The following is a 20,981-nucleotide window of genomic DNA, read 5'->3' as shown; positions in this document are numbered from 1 at the left end:
AGCTTGCTATGATGCAGGAAGAGTTCGACGCTCTTCAGTGGAACCGTACCTGGACACGGGTTCCCCGGCCTCCTCACGCCAATGTCATCAGCGGCAAGTGGGTCTTTCGCCATAAGACCAGCTCGAATGGTACACTTGAGCGCTACAAGGCTCACTGGGTGGTCCGTGGCTTTCGGCAGCGCGCTGGCGTCGACTTCACTCAGAAGTTTGTACCGGTTGTCAAACCGGGCACGATTCGCACCCTTCTCTAGATGGTGTTGTCCCGAGGCTGGCCGGTTCGTCAGATGGATGTCTCCAAGGCCTTCCTCCACGGCCATCTTGAGGAGCAGGTTTATTGTGAGCAGCCGACTAGTTTCGTTGACGCATCTCTTCCTGGGCATGTGTGTTTGCTGTCCCAATATCTCTACGGGCTCAAGCAAGCACCTCGCGCCTGGTACTAGTGTATCACTGGGTTTCTTCAAACACTGGGCTTCAGTGTTACTCGCTCGGATGCCTTGTTGTTTGTCTATCACCGTGGTGACACGACTGCATATTTGCTCCTCTACATCGATGACATCATCCTGGCGGCCTCCTCCGCAACCCTTCTTCAATAGATTACTCTCCAGCTGCGTGATGAGTTTGCCATCAAGGACCTGGGTGCTCTACATTATTTCCTTGGCATTGAGGTCGTTCGGCGATCAGACAGCTTCTATCTTCATCAGTAGAAGTATGCACACGAGCACCTTGAGCGTGTCGGCATGCTCAACTGTCACCCTGTCGCTACTCCTGTTGACACGAAGGCCAAGGTTTCTGCTCTCGAGGGCTCGCTCGCGTTGGATTCTCCGTTGTACCAGTCCATTGTTGGCGCTCTTCAGTATCTTACTCTCACCTGGCCGGATCTACAGTATGATGTTCAACAGGTGTGTGTCCATATGTACGCCCCTCATGACTCCCGTTGGACCCTCGTGAAGCGGATCCTCTGTTATATTCGCGGCACGATGGCTATTGGGCTCACTCTCACAGCGTCCACTTCTCTGGAGATGGTGGCCTACTACGACGTGGACTGGGTTGGCTGCCCCGACACCCGTCGGTCCACCTTTGGCTACTGCATTTACCTCGGTCCTTCACTCATCTCGTGGTCGTACAAGCGACAATCTACGGTTTCGCACTCTAGCGCATAGGCTGAGTACCGAGTTGTGGCTAACACTGTCGCCGAGTGCACCTGGCTATGACAGTTACTTCACGAGTTGCATCATGACGTCTCCCGGGCTACCGTTGTCTACTGTGGCAATGTCCCTGCGGTGTACCTTTCCACCAACCCCGTTCATCATCACCGGACTAAGTACATTGAGCTGGACATTCACTATGTGCGCGAGCAGGTGGCTCTTGGATGTATTCGGGTTCTCCATGTTCCGACTGCACAACAGTTCACCGATGTGATGACTAAGGGACTTCCAACTTCCACCTTCGAGGAGTTTCATTCCAGTCTCTGCGTCTCCGGCGCCGCTTTGACTTTGGGGGGTGTTTAATATATTGTGCACGTGTATATTGTGTCTTGGGCCCACCTCCTAGTTCATATGTATAATTGAGGTTGTGGCCCCCCTCTGTACTCATATATACGTGCCTGGTGCACCGTGTTGGAAATATGCCCTAGAGGCAATAATAAAATGATTATTATTATATTTCCTCGTTCATGATAATTGTCTATTATTCATGCTATAATTGTGTTATCCAGATATCGTAATACATGTGTGAATACATAGACCACAATGTGTCCCTAGTAAGCCTCTAGTTAACTAGCTCGTTGATCAATAGATAGTCATGGTTTCCTGACTATGGACATTGGATGTCATTGATAACGGGATCACATCATTAGGAGAATGATGTGATGGACAAGACCCAATCCTGACCATAGCACAAGATCATGTAGTTCGTTTGCTAGAGCTTTTCTAATGTCAAGTATCTTTTCCTTAGACCATGAGATCGTGTAACTCCCGGATACTATAGGAGTGCTTTGGGTGTACCAAACGTCACAACGTAACTGGGTGACTATAAAGGTATACTACGGGTATCCCCGAAAGTATTGGTTGGGTTGACACAGATCGAGACTGGGATTTGTCACTCCGTATGACGGAGAGGTATCTCTGGGCCCACTCGGCAATGCATCATCATAATGAGCTCAAACTGACCAAGTGTTTGGTCACGAGATCATGCATTATGGTACGAGTAAAGTGACATGCCGGTAACGAAATTGAACGAGGTATGGGATACCGACGATCGAATCTCGGGCAAGTAACGTACCGATTGACAACGGGAATTGTATACGGGATTACTTGAATCCTCGACATTGTGATTCATCCGATGAGATCATCGAGGAACATGTGGGAGCCAACATGGGTATCCAGATCACGTTGTTGGTTATTGACCGGAGAGTCGTCTCCGTCATGTCTGCATGTCTCCCGAACCCGTAGGGTCTACACACTTAAGGTTCAGTGACGCTAGGGTTGTAGAGATATGAGTATGCAGTAACCCAAAAGTTGTTCGGAGTACCGGATGATATCCCGGACGCCGCGAGGAGTTCCGGAATGGTCCGGAGGTGAAGAATTATATATAGGAAGTCCAGTTTCGGCCATTGGGAAAGTTTCGGGGGTCACTGGTGTTGTACCGGGACCACCGGAAGGGTCTCGGGAGTCCACCGGGTGGGGCCACCTATCCCGGAGGGTCCCATGGGCTGAAGTGGGGTGGGAACCAGCCCCTGGTGGGCTGGTGCGCCCTCCCTTGGGCCTCTCCTGCGCCTAGGGTTGGAAAGCCTAGGGGTGGGGGGCGCCCCACTTGGCTTGGGGGGCAAGCCACCCCCTTGGAGATTGGATCTCCTAGGGCCGGCTCTCCCCCTAGGGGCCCTATATAAAGAAGGGGGGAGGAAGGGCTGCGCACCCATGCTCCTGGCGCCTCCCTCTCCCTCCGCAACACCTCTCCCTCTCGTAGAGCTTGGCGAAGCCCTGCCGAGATCGCTGCTGCTTCCACCACCACGCCGTTGTGCTGCTGGATCTTCATCAACCTCTCCTTCACCCTTGCTGGGTCAAGAAGGAGGAGACGTCTTCCTGACCGTACGTGTGTTGAACGCGGAGGTGCCATCCGTTCGGCGCTAGGATCTCCGGTGATTTGGATCATGACGAGTATGACTCCCTCAACCCCGTTCTCTTGAACGCTTCCGCTCGCGATCTACAAGGGTATGTAGATGCACTCCTCTCTCTCATTGCTAGATGAACTCCATAGATTGATCTTGGTGAAGCGTAGAATTTTTTTATTTTCTGCAACATTCCCCAACAGTGGCATCATGAGCTAGGTCTATGCGGAGTTTATTTGCACGAGTAGAACATAAATTTGTTGTGGGCGTAGATGTTGTCAATTTTCTTGCCACTACTAGTCTTATTTTTCTTCGGCGGCATCGTGGGATGAAGCGGCCCAGACCGACCTTACACGTACGCTTACGTGAGACAGGTTCCACCGACTGACATGCACTAGTTGTATAAGGTGGCTAGCGGGTGTCTGTCTCTCCCACTTTAATCGGAGCGGATTCGATGAAAAGGGTCCTTATGAAGGGTAAATAGAAATTGGCATATCACGTTGTGGCTTTCACGTAGGTAAGAAACGTTCTTGCTAGAACCCTATTGCAGCCACGTAAAAACATGCAACAACAAATAGAAGACGTCTAACTTGTTTTTGCAGCATATGCCTTGCGATGTGATATGGCCAAAAGTTGTGATGAATGATATATATATATGATGCATGAGATCATATTCTTGTAATAGGAATCACGACTTGCATGTCGATGAGTATGACAACTGGCAGGATCCATAGGAGTTGTCTTAATTATTGTATGACCTGCGTGTCAATGATTAAACGCTATGTAATTACTTTACTTTATTGCTAAACCGTTAGCCATAGTAGTAGAAGTAATAGTTGGCGAGCAACTTCATAGATACACGATGATGGCGATCATGATGATGGAGATCATGGTGTCATGCAGGTGACGAAGATTATCATGGCGTCCCGAAGATGGAGATCAAAGGAGCTATATGATATTGGCCATATCATGTCACTATTTGATTGCATGTGATGTTTATCATGTTTATGCTTCTTGCTTACTTAGAACGACGGTAGTAAATAAGATGATCCCTCATAATACTTTCAAGAAAGTGTTCCCCCTAACTATGCGCCTTGCGAAAGTTCGTTCTTTCGAAGAACCACGTGATGATCGGGTGTGATAGATTCCAACATCCACATACAACGGGTGTAAGACGGATTTACACATGCAAAACACTTAGGTTAACTTGACGAGCCTAGCATGTACAGACATGGCCTCGGAACACAAGAGACCGAAAGGTCGAACATGAGTCGTATGGAAGATACGATCAACATGGAGATGTTCACCGATGATGACTAGTCCGTCTCACGTTATGATCGGACACAGCCTAGTTGACTCGGATCATGTATCACTTAGATGACTAGAGGGATGTCTAATCTTAGTGGGAGTTCATTAAATAATTTGATTAGATGAACTTAATTATCATGAACTTAGTCTAAAAAACCTTTGCAAAATGTCTTGTAGATCAAATGGCCAACGCTCATGTCAACCTGAACTTCAACGCGTTCCTAGAGAAAACCAAGCTGAAAGATGATGGTAGCAACTATTCGGACTGGGTCCGGAACGTGAGGATCATCCTCATAGCTGCCAAGAAAGTATATGTCCTAGAAGGACCGCTAGGTGAAGCACCCATCCCAGAGAACCAAGACGTTATGAATGCTTGGCAGTCACGTGCTGATGATTACTCCCTCGTTCAGTGCGGCATGCTTTACAGCTTAGAACCGGGGCTCCAAAAGCGTTTTGAGCAACACGGAGCATATGAGATGTTCGAAGAGCTGAAAATGGTTTTCCATGCTCATGCCCGGGTCGAGATATATGAAGTCTCCGACAAGTTCTACAGTTGTAAGATGGAGGAAAATAGTTCTGTCAGTGAGCACATACTCAAAATGTATGGGTTGCACAACCGCTTGTCCCAGCTGGACATTAACCTCCTGGACGAGGCGGTCATTGACAGAATCCTTCAGTCGCTCCCACCTAGCTACAAGAGCTTTCTGATGAACTACAATATGCAGGGGATGGTGAAAACTATTCCTGATGTACTTTCAATGCTGAAGTCAGCAGAGGTGGAAATCAAAAAGGAACATCAAGTGTTGATGGTCAATAAAACCACTAAGTTCAAGAAAGGCAAGGGTAAGAAGAACTTCAAGAAGGACGGCAAGGAAGTTGCCGTGCCCGGTAAACCAGTTGCCGGGAAGAAGCCAAAGAATGGACCCAAGCCTGAGACTGAGTGCTTTTATTGCAAAGGGAAGGTTCACTGGAAGCGGAACTGCCCCAAATACTTAGCGGACAAGAAGGCCAGCAACACTAAAGGTATATGTGATATACATGTAATTGATGTGTACCTTACCAGTACTCGTAGTAGCTCCTGGGTATTTGATACCGGTGCAGTTGCTCATATTTGTAACTCAAAGCAGGAGCTGCGGAATAAGCGGAGACTGGCGAAGGACGAGGTGACGATGCGCGTCGGGAATGGTTCCAAGGTCGATGTGATCGCCGTCGGCATGCTACCTCTACATTTACCTACGGGATTAGTTTTAAACCTCAATAATTGTTATTTAGTGCCAGCTTTGAGCATGAACATTGTATCTGGATCTCGTTTAATACGAGATGGCTACTCATTTAAATCCAAGAATAATGGTTGTTCTATTTATATGAGAGATATGTTTTATGGTCATGCCCCGCTGGTCAATGGTTTATTCTTAATGAATCTCGAACGTAATGTTACACATATTCATAGTGTGAATACCAAAAGATGTAAGGTTGATAATGATAGTCCCACATACTTGTGGCACTGCCGCCTTGGTCACATTGGTGTCAAGCGCATGAAGAAGCTACATGCTGATGGACTTTTATAGTCTCTCGATTATGAATCATTTGACACATGCGAACCATGCCTCATGGGCAAAATGACCAAGACTCCGTTCTCCGGAACAATGGAGCGAGCAACCAACTTATTGGAAATCATACATACTGATGTGTGTGGTCCAATGAGCGTTGAGGCTCGCGGAGGCTATCGTTATGTTCTCACTCTCACTGATGACTTAAGTAGATATGGGTATGTCTACTTGATGAAACACAAGTCTGAGACCTTTGAAAAGTTCAAGGAATTTCAGAATGAGGTAGAGAATCAATGTGACCGAAAAATAAAGTTCTTACGATCAGATCATGGAGGAGAATATTTAAGTCACGAATTTGGTACGCACTTAAGGAAATGTGGAATCGTTTCACAACTCACGCCGCCTGGAACACCTCAGCATAAAGGTGTGTCCGAACGTTGTAATCGCACTCTATTGGATATGGTACGATCTATGATGTCACTCACCGATTTACCGCTATCATTTTGGGGATACGCTCTAGAGACAGCTACATTCACTTTAAATATGGCACCGACTAAATGCGTTGAGATGACACCATATGAATTGTGGTTTGGGAAGAAACCTAAGCTGTTGTTTCTAAAAGTTTCGGGATGCGATGCTTATGTCAAGAAACTTCAACCTGAAAAGCTCGAACCCAAGTTGGAAAAATGCGTCTTCATAGGATACCCTAAAGAAACAATTGGGTATACCTTCTTGTTGGAAATATGCCCTAGAGGCAATAATAAATTAGTTATTATTATTATATTTCCCTGTTCATGATAATCGTTTATTATCCATGCTATAATTGTATTGATAGGAAACTCAGATACATGTGTGGGTACATAGACAACACCATGTCCCTAGTAAGCCTCTAGTTGACTAGCTCGTTGATCAATAGATGGTTACGGTTTCCTGACCATGGACATTGGATGTCGTTGATAACGGGATCACATCATTAGGAGAATGATGTGATGGACAAGACCCAATCCTAAGCCTAGCACAAAGATCGTGTAGTTCGTATGCTAAAGCTTTTCTAATGTCAAGTATCATTTCCTTAGACCATGAGATTGTGCAACTCCCGGATACCATGGGAATGCTTTGGGTGTACCAAACGTCACAACGTAACTGGGTGGCTATAAAGGTGCACTACGGGTATCTCTGAAAGTGTCTATTGGGTTGGCACGAATCGAGACAGGGATTTGTCACTCCGTGTGACGGAGAGGTATCTCTGGGCCCACTAGGTAGGACATCATCATAATGTGCACAATGTGACCAAGGGGTTGATCACGGGATGATGTGTTACGGAACGAGTAAAGAGACTTCTCGGTAATGAGATTGAACAAGGTATCGGCGTACCGATGATCGAATCTCGGGCAAGTACAATACCGCTAGACAAAGGGAATTGAATACGGGATTGATTGAGTCCTTCACATCGTGATTTATCCTATGAGATCATCGTGGAACTTGTGGAAGCCAACATGGGTATCCATATCCCGCTGTTGGTTATTGACCGGAGAACGTCTCAGTCATGTCTGCATGGTTCCCGAACCCGTAGGGTCTACACACTTAAGGTTCGATGATGATTGGGTTATAGGGAATAGATATACGTGGTTACTGAATGATGTTCGGAGTCCCGGATGAGACCCCGTACGTCACAAGGAGTTCCGGAATGGTCCGGAGGTAAAGATTAATATATGGGAAGTCCTGTCTTGGTCACCGGAAAAGTTTCAGGTGCTATCGGTAACGTACCGGGACCACCGGGAAGGTCCTGGGGTCCACCAGGTGGGGCCACTGGCCCCAGAGGGCTGCGTGGGCCAAGTGTGGGAGGGGACCAGCCCCAAGTGGGCTGGTGCGCCCCCCACCTAGGTCCAAGGCGCCTAGGGTTGAAAACCCTAGGGGAAGGGGGCGCCTCCCCCTTGCCTTGGGGGGCAAGGCAACCCCCCTGGCCGCCGCCCCCTCCTCAGATTGGACCTGAGGGGGCCGGCCCCCTCTCCCTAGCCCCTATATATATGTGGGGGGTGGGAGGGCAGCCACACCCAAGTTCTGGCGCAGCCCTCCCCCTCTCCCAAGTCCTCTTCCTCTCCCGCGGTGCTTTGCGAAGCCCTGCAGGATTGCTACGCTCCTCCACCACCACCACGCCGTTGTGCTGCTGCTGGACGGAGTCTTCCCCAACCTCTCCCTCTCTCCTTGCTGGATCAAGGCATGGGAGACGTCATCGGGCTGTACATGTGTTGAACGCGGAGGTGCCGTCTGTTCGGCACTAGGATCTCCGGTGATTTGGATCACGGCGAGTACGACTCGTTCAACCCCGTTCTCTTGAACGCTTCCGCTTAGCGATCTACAAGGTTATGTTGATGCACTCCCCTCTCTCTTGTTGCTAGTCTATCCAAAGATAGATCTTGGTGACTCGTAGGAAAATTTTGAATTTCTGCTAAGTTCCCCAATAGTGGCATCATGAGCTAGGTCTATTGCGTAGATTCTATGCACGAGTAGAACACAAGTTGTTGTGGGCGTTGATTTTGTTCAATATGCTTACCGTTACTAGTCCAATCTTGTCTCGACGGTATTGTGGGATGAAGCGGCCCGGACCGACCTTACACGTACACTTACGTGAGACAGGTTCCACCGACTGACATGCACTTGTTGCATAAGGTAGCTAGCGTGTGCCATTCTCTCCCAGTTTAGTCGGATCGGATTCGATGAAAAGGGTCCTTATGAAGGTAAATAGCAATTGACATATCACGTTGTGGTTTTTGCATAGGTAAGAAATGTTCTTGCTAGAAACCCATAGCAACCACGTAAAACATGCAAACAACAATTAGAGGATGTCTAACTTGTTTTTGCAGGGTATGCTATGTGATGTGATATGGCCAAAAGAATGTGATGAATGATATGTGATGTATGAGATTGATCATGTTCTTGTAATAGGAATCACGACTTGCATGTCGATGAGTATGACAACTAGCAGGAGCCATAGGAGTTGTCTTTATTTATGGTATGACCTGCGTGTCACTGAACAACGCCATGTAATTACTTTACTTTATTGCTAAACCGTTAGCCATAATAGTAGAAGTAATAGTTGGCAAGACAACTTCATGGAGACACGATGATGGATATCATGGTGTCATGCCGGTGACGATGATGATCATGGAGCCCCGAAGATGGAGATCAAAAGGAGCAAAATGATATTGGCCATATCATGTCACTATTTGATTGCATGTGATATGTATCATGTTTATGCATCTTATTTGCTTAGAACGACGGTAGTAAATAAGATGATCCCTCATTAAAATTTCAAGAAAGTGTTCCCCCTAACTGTGCACCATTGCGAAAGTTCGTTGTTTCGAAGCACCACATGATGATCGGGTGTGATAGATTCTAACGTTCACATACAACGGGTGTAAGCCAGATTTACACGCGTGAAACACTTAGGTTGACTTGACGAGCCTAGCATGTACAGACATGGCCTCGAAACACAAGAGACTGAAAGGTCGAGCATGAGTCGTATGGTAGATACGATCAACATGAAGATGTTCACCGATGATGACTAGTCCGTCTCGCGTGATGATCGGACACGGCCTAGTTGACTCGGGTCATGTAATCACTTATATGACTAGAGGGATGTCTATCTGAGTGGGAGTTCATTAGATGAACTTAATTATCCTGAACATAGTCAAAAGCCCTTTGCAAATTATGTCATAGCTCTCGCTTTGGTTCTACTATTTTAGATATGTTCCTAAGAGAAAATATAGTTGAAAGTTGACAGTAGCAATTATGCGGGCATTAGAAGGCTTATGTCCTGAATGCACCGCTCGGTGTGCTGGACCTCGAACGTGGTCTGTGGATGTTGCGAACATCTGACATACACGTTTTCATGACTACATGATAGTTCGGTAATGTTAAACGGTTTAGAATTGAGGCACCGAAGACGATTTCGAAATGTCGCGGAACATATGAGATGTTCCAAGGGCTGAAATTGGGATTTCAGGCTCGTGCCCACGTCAAGAAGTATAAGACCTCCGACGAGCTTCTTAGCCTACAAACTAAGGGAGAAATGCTCAATCGTTGAGCTTGTATTCAGATTGTCTGGGTACAACAATCACTTGAATTGAGTGGGAATTAATCTTCCACATGAGATAGTGATGTTTCTCAAAAGACATTGCCACCAAGCTACTAGAGCTTCGTGATGAACTATAACATATCAGGGATAGATATGATGATCCTTGAAATATTCGCGATGTTTGACACCGCGAAAGTAGAAATCAAGAAGGAGCATCAATTGTTGATGGTTAGTGAAACCACTAGTTTCAAGAAGGGCAAGGGCAAGAAGGGGTACTTCATGAAACGGCAAATCAGTTGCTGCTCCAGTGAAGAAACCCAGGGATGAACCCAAACTCGAGACTAAGTGCTTCTGTAATGCGGGAACGGACACTGAAGGAGAACTACCCTAGATACTTGGTAGATGAGAAGGCAGGCAAGGTTGACAGAAGTATATTGGGTATGAATTGAATCAAATGTGTACTTTACTAGTACTCCTAGTAGCACGAGGGTATTGAGATACCGGTTCGATTGCTAAGTGTTAGTAACTCGAAGTAAAAGGCTACGGAATAAACGGAGACTAGCTAAAGGTGAGATAACGATGTGTGTTGGAAATGTTTCCAAGGTTGATGTGATCAAACATTGCACACTCCCTCTACCATCAAGATTGGTATTAAACCTAAATAATTGTCATTTGGTGTTTGCGTTTAGCATAGACATGATTGGATTATGTCTATCGCAAAATGGTTATTCATTTAAGAAGAATAATGGTTACTCTATTTATTTGAATAATACCTTCAATGGTCTTGCACCTAAAATGAATGGTTTATTGAATCTCGAACGTAGTGATACACATGTTCATGCCAAAAGATATAAGATAGTAATGATAGTACCACTTACTTGTGGCACTGCCATGTAAGTCATATTGGTATAAAACGCATAAAGAAGCTCCATGCTGATGGATCTTTGGACTCACTCATTTTTGAAAAGTTTGAGACATGCGAACCATGTCTATTGGTGTATACGCATGAAGAAACTCCATGTAGATGGATCGTTTGGACTCACTTGATTTTGAATCACTTGAGATATGCAAATCATACCACATGGGCAAGATGACTGAAAAGCCTCATTTTCATTGAGATGGAACAACATAGCAACTTGTTGGAAGTAACACATTTTGATGTGTGAAGTCCAATGAGTGCTGAGGCATGAAGTGAATATCGTTATGTTCTTACTTCACAGATGATTTGAGTAGATGTTGAGTATATTTACTTGATGAAACACAAGTCTGAATTATTGAATGGTTCAAGTAATTTCAGAGTGAAGTTGAAGATCATCGTGACAAGAGGATAAAATGTTTATGATATGATCATAGAGATGAGTATCTTAGTTACGAGCTTTGGCACGCAATTAAGACATTGTGGAAATTGTTTCACATTTAATACTGCGTGGAACACCATAGTGTGATGGTGTGTCCGAACATCATAGTTGCACCCTATTGGATATGGTGCGTACCATGATGTATCTTATCGAATTACCACTATCGTTCATGGGTTAGGCATTAGAGACAACCGCACTCACTTTAACAGGGCACCACGTAATTCCGTTGAGACGACACCATTTGAACTATGGTTTGGAGAAACCTAAGTTGTCGTTTCTTGAAAGTTTGGGGCTGCAACGCTTGTGTGAAAAAGTTTCATCGTGATAAGATCGAACCCAAAATGGATAAATGCATCTTCATAGGACACCCAAAAACAGTTGGGTATACCTCCTATTTCAGATCCGAAAGCAAAAGGATTGTTTCTAGAAACGGGTCCTTTCTCGAGGAAAAGTTTCTCTCGAAAGAATTGAGTGGGAGGATGGTGGAGACTTGATGCGGTTGTTGAACCATCACTTCAACTAGTGTGTAGCAGGGCATAGGAAGTTGTTCCTGTGGCACCTACACCAATTGAAGTGGAAGCTGATGATAGTGATCATGAAGCCTTAGATCAAGTCACTGCCGAACCTCATAGGTCGACAAGGATGCGTACTATTTCAGAGTAGTACGCAATCCTGTCTTAGAGGTCATGTTGCTATACAACAATGAACATACGAGCTATGGAGAAGCGATGGTGGCCCCGGATTCTGACAAATGGCTCGAGGCCATAAAATCTGAGAGAGGATCCATGTATGAAAACAAAGTGTAGACTTTGGCAGAACTACTTGATGGTCATAAGACTATTGGGTATAGATGGATTTTAAAAGGAAGACGGACAATGATGGTAAGTATCACCATTAAGAGAGCTCGATTTGTTGTTAAGATGATTTTTGACAAGTTCAAGGAGTTGACTATGGTGAGGCTTTCTCACTCGTAGCGATGCTAAGAGTCTGTTGGAATTGGATTAGCAGTTACTGCATTATTTATGAAATCTTGCAGATAGGATGTCAAAACATTGTTTCCTCGACAATTTTCTTGAGGGAAGGTTGTATGTGATACAACCAGAAGGTTTTGAAAATCCTGAAAGACGCTAACAAGTATGCAAAGCTCCAGCAGTCCTTCTAAGGACTGGAGTAAGCATCTCGGAGTTGGAATGTACGCTTTGATGAGATGATAAAAGATTTTGGGTTTATACAAAGTTTATGATAAACTTGTATTTCCAAAGAAGTGAGTGGGAGCACTGTAGCATTTCTGATGAGTATATGTTGTTGACATATTGTTGATCAGAAATGATAAAGAATTTCTGGAAAGCATATAGGGTTATTTGAAAAGCGTTTTTCAATAGAAAACCTGGATTAAGCTTCTTGAACATTGAGCATCAAGATCTATAAGGATAGATCAAAAACCGCTAAATTGTACTTTCAAATGAGCACATACCTTGACATGATCTTGAAGGTGTTCAAGATGGATCAGTCAGAGAAGGAGTTCTTGCCTGAGTTGTAAGGTATGAAGTTAAGACTTGAAGCTCGACCACGGCAGAAGAGAGAGAAAGGACGAAGGTCGTCCCCTATGCTTCAGACGTAGGCTCTATAGTATGCTATGCTGTGTACCGCACCGGAAGTGTGCCTTGACATGAGTCAGTCAAGGGGTACAAGAATGATCCAGGAATGGATCATTGGACAGCGGTCAAAATTGTCCTTGGAGTAAATAAGGACATGTTTCTCGATTATGGAGGTGATAAAGAGTTCGGCATAAAGGGTTATGTCGATGCAAGCTTTAACACCTATCCGAGTGACTCTGAGTAGCAAACCGGATACGTATAGTGGAGAAACCATTTGGAATAGTTCCAAGTGGAGCGTGGAAGCAGCATTTACGATATGACCTAGAGATTTGTGAAGTACATACGGATCCGAATGTTGCAGACCCATTGACTAAAACCTCTCTCACAAGCAAAACATGATCAAACCCCAGAACTCATTGAGTCTTAATGACATGATGATGTTAACTAGTTTAGTGACACTAGTAAACTCTTTGGATGTTGGTCACATGGCGATGTGACCTGTGAGTGTTAATCACATGGCGATGTGAACTAGATTATTGACTCTAGTGCAAGTGGGAGACTGTTGGAAATATGCCCTAGAGGCAATAATAAATTAGTTATTATTATTATATTTCCCTGTTCATGATAATCATTTATTATCCATGCTATAATTGTATTGATAGGGAACTCAGATACATGTGTGGCTACATAGACAACACCATGTCCCTAGTAAGCCGCTAGTTGACTAGCTCGTTGATCAATAGATGGTTACGTTTTCCTGACCATGGACATTGGATGTCGTTGATAACGGGATCACATCAAGGACAAGACCCAATCCTAAGCCTAGCACAAAGATCGTGTAGTTCGTATACTAAAGCTTTTCTAATGTCAAGTATCATTTCCTTAGACCATGAGATTGTGAAACTCCCGGATACCGTAGGAATGCTTTGGGTGTACCAAACATCACAACGTAACCGGGTGGCTATAAAGGTGCACTACGCGTATCTCCGAAAGTGCCTGTTGGGTTGGCACGAATCGAGACTGGGATTTGTCACTCCGTGTGACGGAGAGGTATCTCTGTGACAAAGGGAATTGAATACGGGATTGATTGAGTCCTTGACATTGTGGTTCATTCGATGAGATCATCGTGGAACATGTGGGAGCCAACATGGGTATCCAGATCCCGCTGTTGGTTATTGACCGGAGAACGTCTCGGTCATGTCTGCATGGTTCCCGAACCCGTAGGGTCTAGACACTTAAGGTTCGATGACGCTTGGGTTATAGGGAATAGATATACGTGGTTACTGAATGATGTTTGGAGTCCCGGATGAGATCCCGGACGTCACGAGGAGTTTTGGAATGGTTCGGAGGTAAAGATTAATATATGGGAAGTCCTGTTTTGGTCACCGGAAAAGTTTCGCGCGTGCATCCGCGGCATCCCCCTGCAGCAACCGTCAACCCAGTATCGGTCGATCGTCGTGTCATCCTCCCTCCCTGCTTCCCGCTGGCGCAAGCGCTCCGGTCGGTCGAGGCTTCAGCGGTGCGTGAGGCACGCGGTGGCCCGCTAGCCGGCCACCCCCCAAGTCACGACAGTCGAGCCTGACGAATCTCTCTACGGCCTATTCGACCTATTGACTGGCTCCGCAGAGACTGCATCCGAGTGCGACAGCAGTGATCCAGTGGCGGAGGTTCTGATGGTCGATGGACCACGCGGTCCTCCCGGTTTTCCCGGCGCTGAAGGAGGTGATGGCGGAGGCGATCCGTCGCATACCCATGAAGAGTATCTCCCCGAGCCCCTCAATTCGCTGCAGAGGGAAGAACTTCACCGCCGGAACATGGATGCACTTCACACTCCTATCGTTGGAGAAACCCCTAAGGCTCATGCCTTAGAGGACGCACGCTTGGCTAACTTGGCTGAGCGCACTCTACTGGAGAACCTTCGACATCAGCTCGACGAGCATGCGCGGCAACGGGTTCCGGACTCCAATCGACATCAGCTCTTTCCACCACCGACTCAAGTATATCGAACTCCGATTCAGAATTTAGGAGCTATGGCCCGTATAGCAGAGTCAATTCAGCCTTCTCAGTCAGAGGCTGGCAGAGGCTTGATGCAGATCAGAGATTTACTCCGGGCAGCAGGAGATCAAAATTCAGCTGTATCACAGTCGCGGAACAGGATTCACAGCTGATCCGTAGCTGCAAATACAATTCAGTCGGCTCACAGCCCCAGATCGCCCCCGAGGTGTGAGGGGCGTGGAGACCGGCATGATCAGTACAAGAACCGTGAGCAGTATGATCATCGATTCGATCGCGATGATCGACGTCGAGTGCCCACCCCTCCCCCAAGGGGTGGACCGTACGCGCCTCGACAGCAGGATGATAGACGCCAGCATAGTGTTGGGCGAAGGATTCCTGTCGACCCCAGGGAACCAGGCTTTGATGCGAGATCCATTATCGTTTAAGGTCTGGTCGACAGGAACAGAGCTCACCAAGAGGGTCACGACAGAGATGTCCCCACCAGCAGCAGAGTGCACGTCTCAGGACCAGAGTGCTTCAGCAAGGCCATCAGGGCCGCGGTGATTCCTCCCAACTTCAGGTTGGCGACTGGAGTCAGTAAGTTCACTGGTGAGTCCAAGCCTGATACTTGGCTTGAGGACTACCGAGTGGCTGTTCAGATCGGTGGCGGCAATGATGAGGTGGCCATGAAGCATCTTCCTCTTATGTTGGAGGGCTCGGCCAGAGCGTGGCTGAATCAGCTAGCACCCAACAGCATTTACACTTGGGAAGATCTTTCCCGAGTGTTCGTCAAAACGTTTGAAGGAACTTGCAAGCGACCAGCAGGACTGACAGAGCTGCAAACTTGTGTACAGAAACCGAATGAGACTTTGAGAGATTACATCCAGAGATGGATCACATTGCATCACACGGTAGAGAATGTATCTAATCACCAGGCAGTCTGTGCCTACAAGGAAGGTGTTAAGTACAGAGAGCTGAACCTGAAATTCGGTCGAACCGGAGACATGTCTCTGAGTCGAATGATGGAGATAGCCACCAAGTATGTCAATGGTGAAGAAGAGGATCGACTCCAGAGTGGCAAGCACAAGTCAGTCGCCCACGAAACCGGAGGAGCGAACTCCAGTCGGAAGCAAAAATGGAAAGCTGAGCCAGCTGCTCCTGGAGAAGCCTTGGCCGTCACTCAAGGAAAGTTTAAAGGGAAGCCCAAAGGGCCTTGGAACCCTAAGAAGGTGAAAGACAAGGAGGGAAATGACATGATGGATTTGCCATGCCACATCCACACGAAGAAAGATGAAGAGGGTAACTTCATTTACCCGAAACATACCACTCGGCAGTGTCGGCTCTTGATCCAGCAATTCCAGGGGAAACAGCCCAAGGATAAGGAAAAGGAGTCGGACAAAGTTGAGGACAAAGAAGATAGTGATGATGGATATCCCAAGGTCAATTCCACCCTAATGATTTTTGCTGACGTTGAAAGCAAAAGTCGACTGAAAGTTATCAATCGGGAAGTGAATATGGTTGCTCCGGCGACACCCAATTATCTGAAATGGTCTCAGACTGCCATCACATTCGACCAGTCCGATCACCCGACACACATAGCCACCCCTGGAGGCAAGATTTGGTGGTCGACCCAGTCATCGAAGGTACTCGACTAACTAAAGTGTTGATGGATGGTGGCAGTAGCCTGAATATACTATACGTAGAGACATTGCAAGGGATGGGCATTCCGATGTCCAGACTTAGTACCACCAACATGAGTTTCTATGGAGTCATTCCTAGCAAGAAGGCTGCGTCACTCGGCTAGATTGCTCTTGATGTGGTTTTTGGTGATTCCAAAAATTTCCGCAAAGAAAAGTTGACATTTGAGGTTGTGGATTTCCAGAGTGCCTATCACGCTATTTTGGGCAGGCCAGCCTATGCACGTTTTATGGCTCGACCATGTTACGTGTACCTCAAATTGAAAATGCCTGGCCCTAAAGGTAGGATCACTATTACGGGTAATCGCAAGAAGGCGGAAGAGTGCTTTCAGAAAGGCTCAAAGATCACCGATGCTCAGATGGTAGCAGAAGAGTGGCAGGAACACCAGAAGAATGCAGACCCGAGTGATTTGTTGCGAGCTAAGAAGCCCTCTACGGAATCAGAGTTTCAGTCGTCCTGTGAGACAAAACCGGTGCACATCCACCCGACCGACCCCAACGCTGCTCCGACTAATATCTCCACAACACTCGACCCCAAATAGGAAGAAGCGCTCATCCAGTTCCTCCGTGAGAACTGGGACATCTTTGCATGGAAACCTTCTGACATGCCAGGTGTACCCAGGGGGCTGGCTGAGCACCGTCTATGAGTCGACTCAAAAGAGAAACCTGTCAAGGAACATCTGCGACAGTCCGCCGTCCAGAAAAGGAAGGCCATTGGCAAGGAGGTAGCTCGGCTCTTAGCAGCAGAGTTTATCCGAGAAATTTACCACTCCGAGTGGCTCGCCAATGTTGTCATGCTCCCCAAGAAGGACAAGTCACTTCGCATGTGCATTGACTTTAAACATATCAATCGGGCCTGCCCGAAAGATTATTTTCATCTCCCCCACATCGACCAAATAGTCGACTCGACTGCGGGATGTGAGCGACTATCTTTCTTAGACGCCTATTCCGGGTACCATCAGATCCGTCTGTATGGACCCGATGAGATCAAAACAGCTTTCATCACCCCATTCGGGTGCTTCTGTTATGTCACCATGCCATTCGGCCTCAAGAATGCCGGAGCCACGTTATTGAGGATGATTCAGAAGTGTTTGCTCACTCAAATCAGTCAGAATGTGGAAGCATACATGGATGATATTGTGGTCAAGTCACGGAAAGGTTCCGACCTGCTGACTGACCTCGCTGAAACATTTGCCAACCTCAGGAGGTATGATATCAAGCTTAATCCATCAAAGTGCACATTCGGAGTTCCTGGCGGAAAGTTGCTCGGTTTTCTCGTTTCCGAACGGGGAATTGACGCAAATCCAGAGAAAGTGGGCACTATACTCCGAATGAAACAACCTGTGTGTGTGCATGATGTTCAGAAGCTTACTGGTTGCTTGGCCGCTTTAAGTCGATTCATCTCTCGTCTCGGTGAAAAGGCATTGCCTCTTTACCGACTGATGAAGAAGTCAGACAAGTTCGAGTGGACTCCTGAAGCTGATGCATCGTTTGTAGAGCTAAAAGCCCTGCCTTCCACCCAGCCGGTGCTTGCTGCCCCGATCAGCAAAGAGCCTTTGTTGCTGTACATTGCAACCACAGGACAAGTCCTCAGTACAGTACTTACGGTCGAGCGGGAAGAAGAAGGAAAGGCCTTTAAAGTTCAGCGCCCAGTATATTACATTTCTGAAGTCCTGACCCCATCAAAGCAAAGATACCCTCATTATTAGAAGCTTGTATATGGGATTTATTGACCACGAAGAAAGTTGCTCATTATTTCTCTGACCATACCATTACAGTCGTCAGCGACGCCCCATTGTCAGAGATTCTGCACAACAGAGATGCAACTGGTCGAGTGGCAAAATGGGCGATTGAACTCCTTTCCCTGGATATCAGATTTGAGGCAAAGAAAGCTATCAAGTCCCAAGCAATAGCAGATTTCCTCGCCGAGTGGACTGAACAGCAGCTGCCGACTCAAGTTCACTCGGAGCACCGGACCATGTTCCTTGATGGCTCTAAAATGCTGAATGGTTCCGGTGCTGGGGTAGTGCTGGTTTCCCCTCCAAGGAGATAAGCTCGGATATGTACTCCAGATTCACTTTGATTCCTCCAACAACGAAGCAGAATACGAAGCACTTTTGTATGGGTTGCGTATGGCCATTTCACTCGGTGTTCGTCGCCTCATGGTCTACGGCGACTCAGATCTGGTGGTTAACCAAGTGATGAAGGAGTGGGACATCAGAAGCCCAGCCATGACTGGTTACTGCAATGCACTAAGAAAGCTGGAAAAGAAATGCAAGGGGTTAGAGCTTCATCATATACCCCGACTGAAAAATAAAGTAGCTGATGATTGGGCAAAGATAGGTTCCAAGAGAGAAGCCATTCCTAGTGGTGTGTTTTTGGAACATGTCCACACCCCGTCAGTTCGAGAGGATCCTTTCACCGAAGAAGCCCCGCAGCCAAAAAGTGCCACGGATCCGACTGAAGTCGAGGTCCCAGCCGTGGTTGACCTTATCATGGAAGTTTTGGTTATCACTCCCGATTGGACAGTGCCTTACATCACATATATCCTAAGGAAAGAGCTCCCAGAGAATGAAGAAGAGGCTCGACAGATCGTCCGTCGATCCAAGGCCTTTACTGTCATGAAGGGACAGTTGTACAGAGAAAGCGTGACTAGAGCCAGTCAGAAATGCATAACGCCAGAAGAGAGTTGGATAATTCTTAACGACATCCACTCGGGGACCTGTGGCCATCATGCGTCCTCTCGAACTATTGTGGCTAAAGCATACCGAGCAGGATTTTACTAGCCCATTGCAAGTGAAATAGCAAAAGAGATAGTCGACAGGTGTGAAGGATGTCAGTTCTACTCCAATATGTCGCACAAGCCCGCCTCAGCCCTGAAGACCATTCCAATCATCTGGCCCTTCGCAGTTTGGGGATTAGATATGGTTGGACCACTGAGAACTGGCAGGAGCGGTTTCACCCATGTACTGGTGGCAGTCGACAAGTTCACCAAGTGGATCGAGACCAAGCCTATCAAGAATCTTGATGTCGGCACTGCTATCAGCTTCATCAGAGAGTTGATATTCAGACATGGAGTTCCGCATAGCATCATCACTGATAATGGGTCAAATTTCGATTCCGACCAATTCAAAGCCTTTTGCGCTTCTCAAGGCACACGAGTCGACTATGCTTCGGTCGCTCACCACCAGTCGAATGGACAAGCAGAAAGAGCCAACGGCCTAATTCTCAAAGTACTGAAACCCCGGTTGATGCGTGATCTCAGACACGCAGCAGGCGCGTGGGTCGACGAACTTCCATCAGTTCTTTGGGGATTGAGGACTACTCCAAATCGGTCGACTGGGAGAACACCGTTCTTTCTGGTCTATGGAGCTGAAGCGGTTCTGCCGAGTGATCTGCTTCACAATGCACCACGAGTCGAGCTCTACTCTCAAGTTGAAGCAGAGCAAGACCGACAAGACGCAGTCGACCTTCTAGAAGAAGAAAGAGAGATGGCCATGATCCGATCGACCATCTATCAACAAGACTTGCGTCGATTCGACGCCAGAAACGTGAAGAATCAGGCCTTCCAATAAGGAGACTTGGTCCTCTGAGTGGACCAACAGAAAACACACAAACTTGCCCCTACTTGGAAGGCCCCTTCATCGTCACCAAAGTCCTCCACAATGGAGCATACCGTCTTTACAATGTCGGCCGCCAGGTTGATGAGCGAGCTTGGAATGTGGACCTGCTCCGCCCCTTTTACACTTAAGTACTCACTCGGATGAGTTGTAATAAAAGTACTCTTGTAGTTTGTTTATCAAAGACAAAAGTGTTATAATTTTCCCATTAATTGTTGCTGCCTTTGTTTATGTAAGAAATCCCCCAGTGGGTGGCTTAGCTGCGAATCCGTTTCGCCTAAGTTTGTAAAAAAAATTCCTACCGAGTGACTAGCAAGCCTCTCACTCGGAGACTTAGCAGTGAATCCGTTTTGCCTAAGTGTTTGAAATCCTACCAAGTGGAGAGCAAACCTCCCACTCGGGGGCTTAGCTGCGAATCCGTTTTGCCTAAGTGTTTGAAATCCTACCGAGTGGAGAGCAAACCTCACACTCAGGGGCTTAGCTGCAGTCCAGTACTCGCCTAAGTATTTGAATTCCTACCGAGTGGTGAGTCTACCTCTCACTCGGGGGCTTAGCTGCAGTCCAGTACTCGCCGAAGTGTTTGAAATCCTACCGAGTCAAGAGCAAACCTCCCACTCGGAGGCTTAGCTGCAGTCCAGTACTCGCCTAAGTATGAAATTCGCTCCGATCCA

General features: G+C 46.9%; 1 protein-coding gene across 1 annotated transcript in view; it reads left to right on the top strand.

The window, feature by feature from the left end:
• Positions 1 to 977: 977 nt before the first annotated feature.
• Positions 978 to 20,981, top strand: part of LOC119293069 (transcription factor JUNGBRUNNEN 1-like) — a 33,808-nt gene continuing 13,804 nt past the window's right edge. Inside the window, exon 1 of the mRNA XM_037571661.1 lies at positions 978 to 1,139. Coding sequence (XP_037427558.1) covers positions 978 to 1,139 — 162 coding nt within the window. The remainder of the gene's footprint in view (positions 1,140 to 20,981) is intronic.

Source organism: Triticum dicoccoides, chromosome 4B, assembly GCF_002162155.2.
Source record: "Triticum dicoccoides isolate Atlit2015 ecotype Zavitan chromosome 4B, WEW_v2.0, whole genome shotgun sequence".
NCBI classification, from domain to species: domain Eukaryota; kingdom Viridiplantae; phylum Streptophyta; class Magnoliopsida; order Poales; family Poaceae; genus Triticum; species Triticum dicoccoides.
Note: the sequence above shows the minus strand (reverse complement) of the source record. Positions and strands in the feature narration are given on the sequence as shown.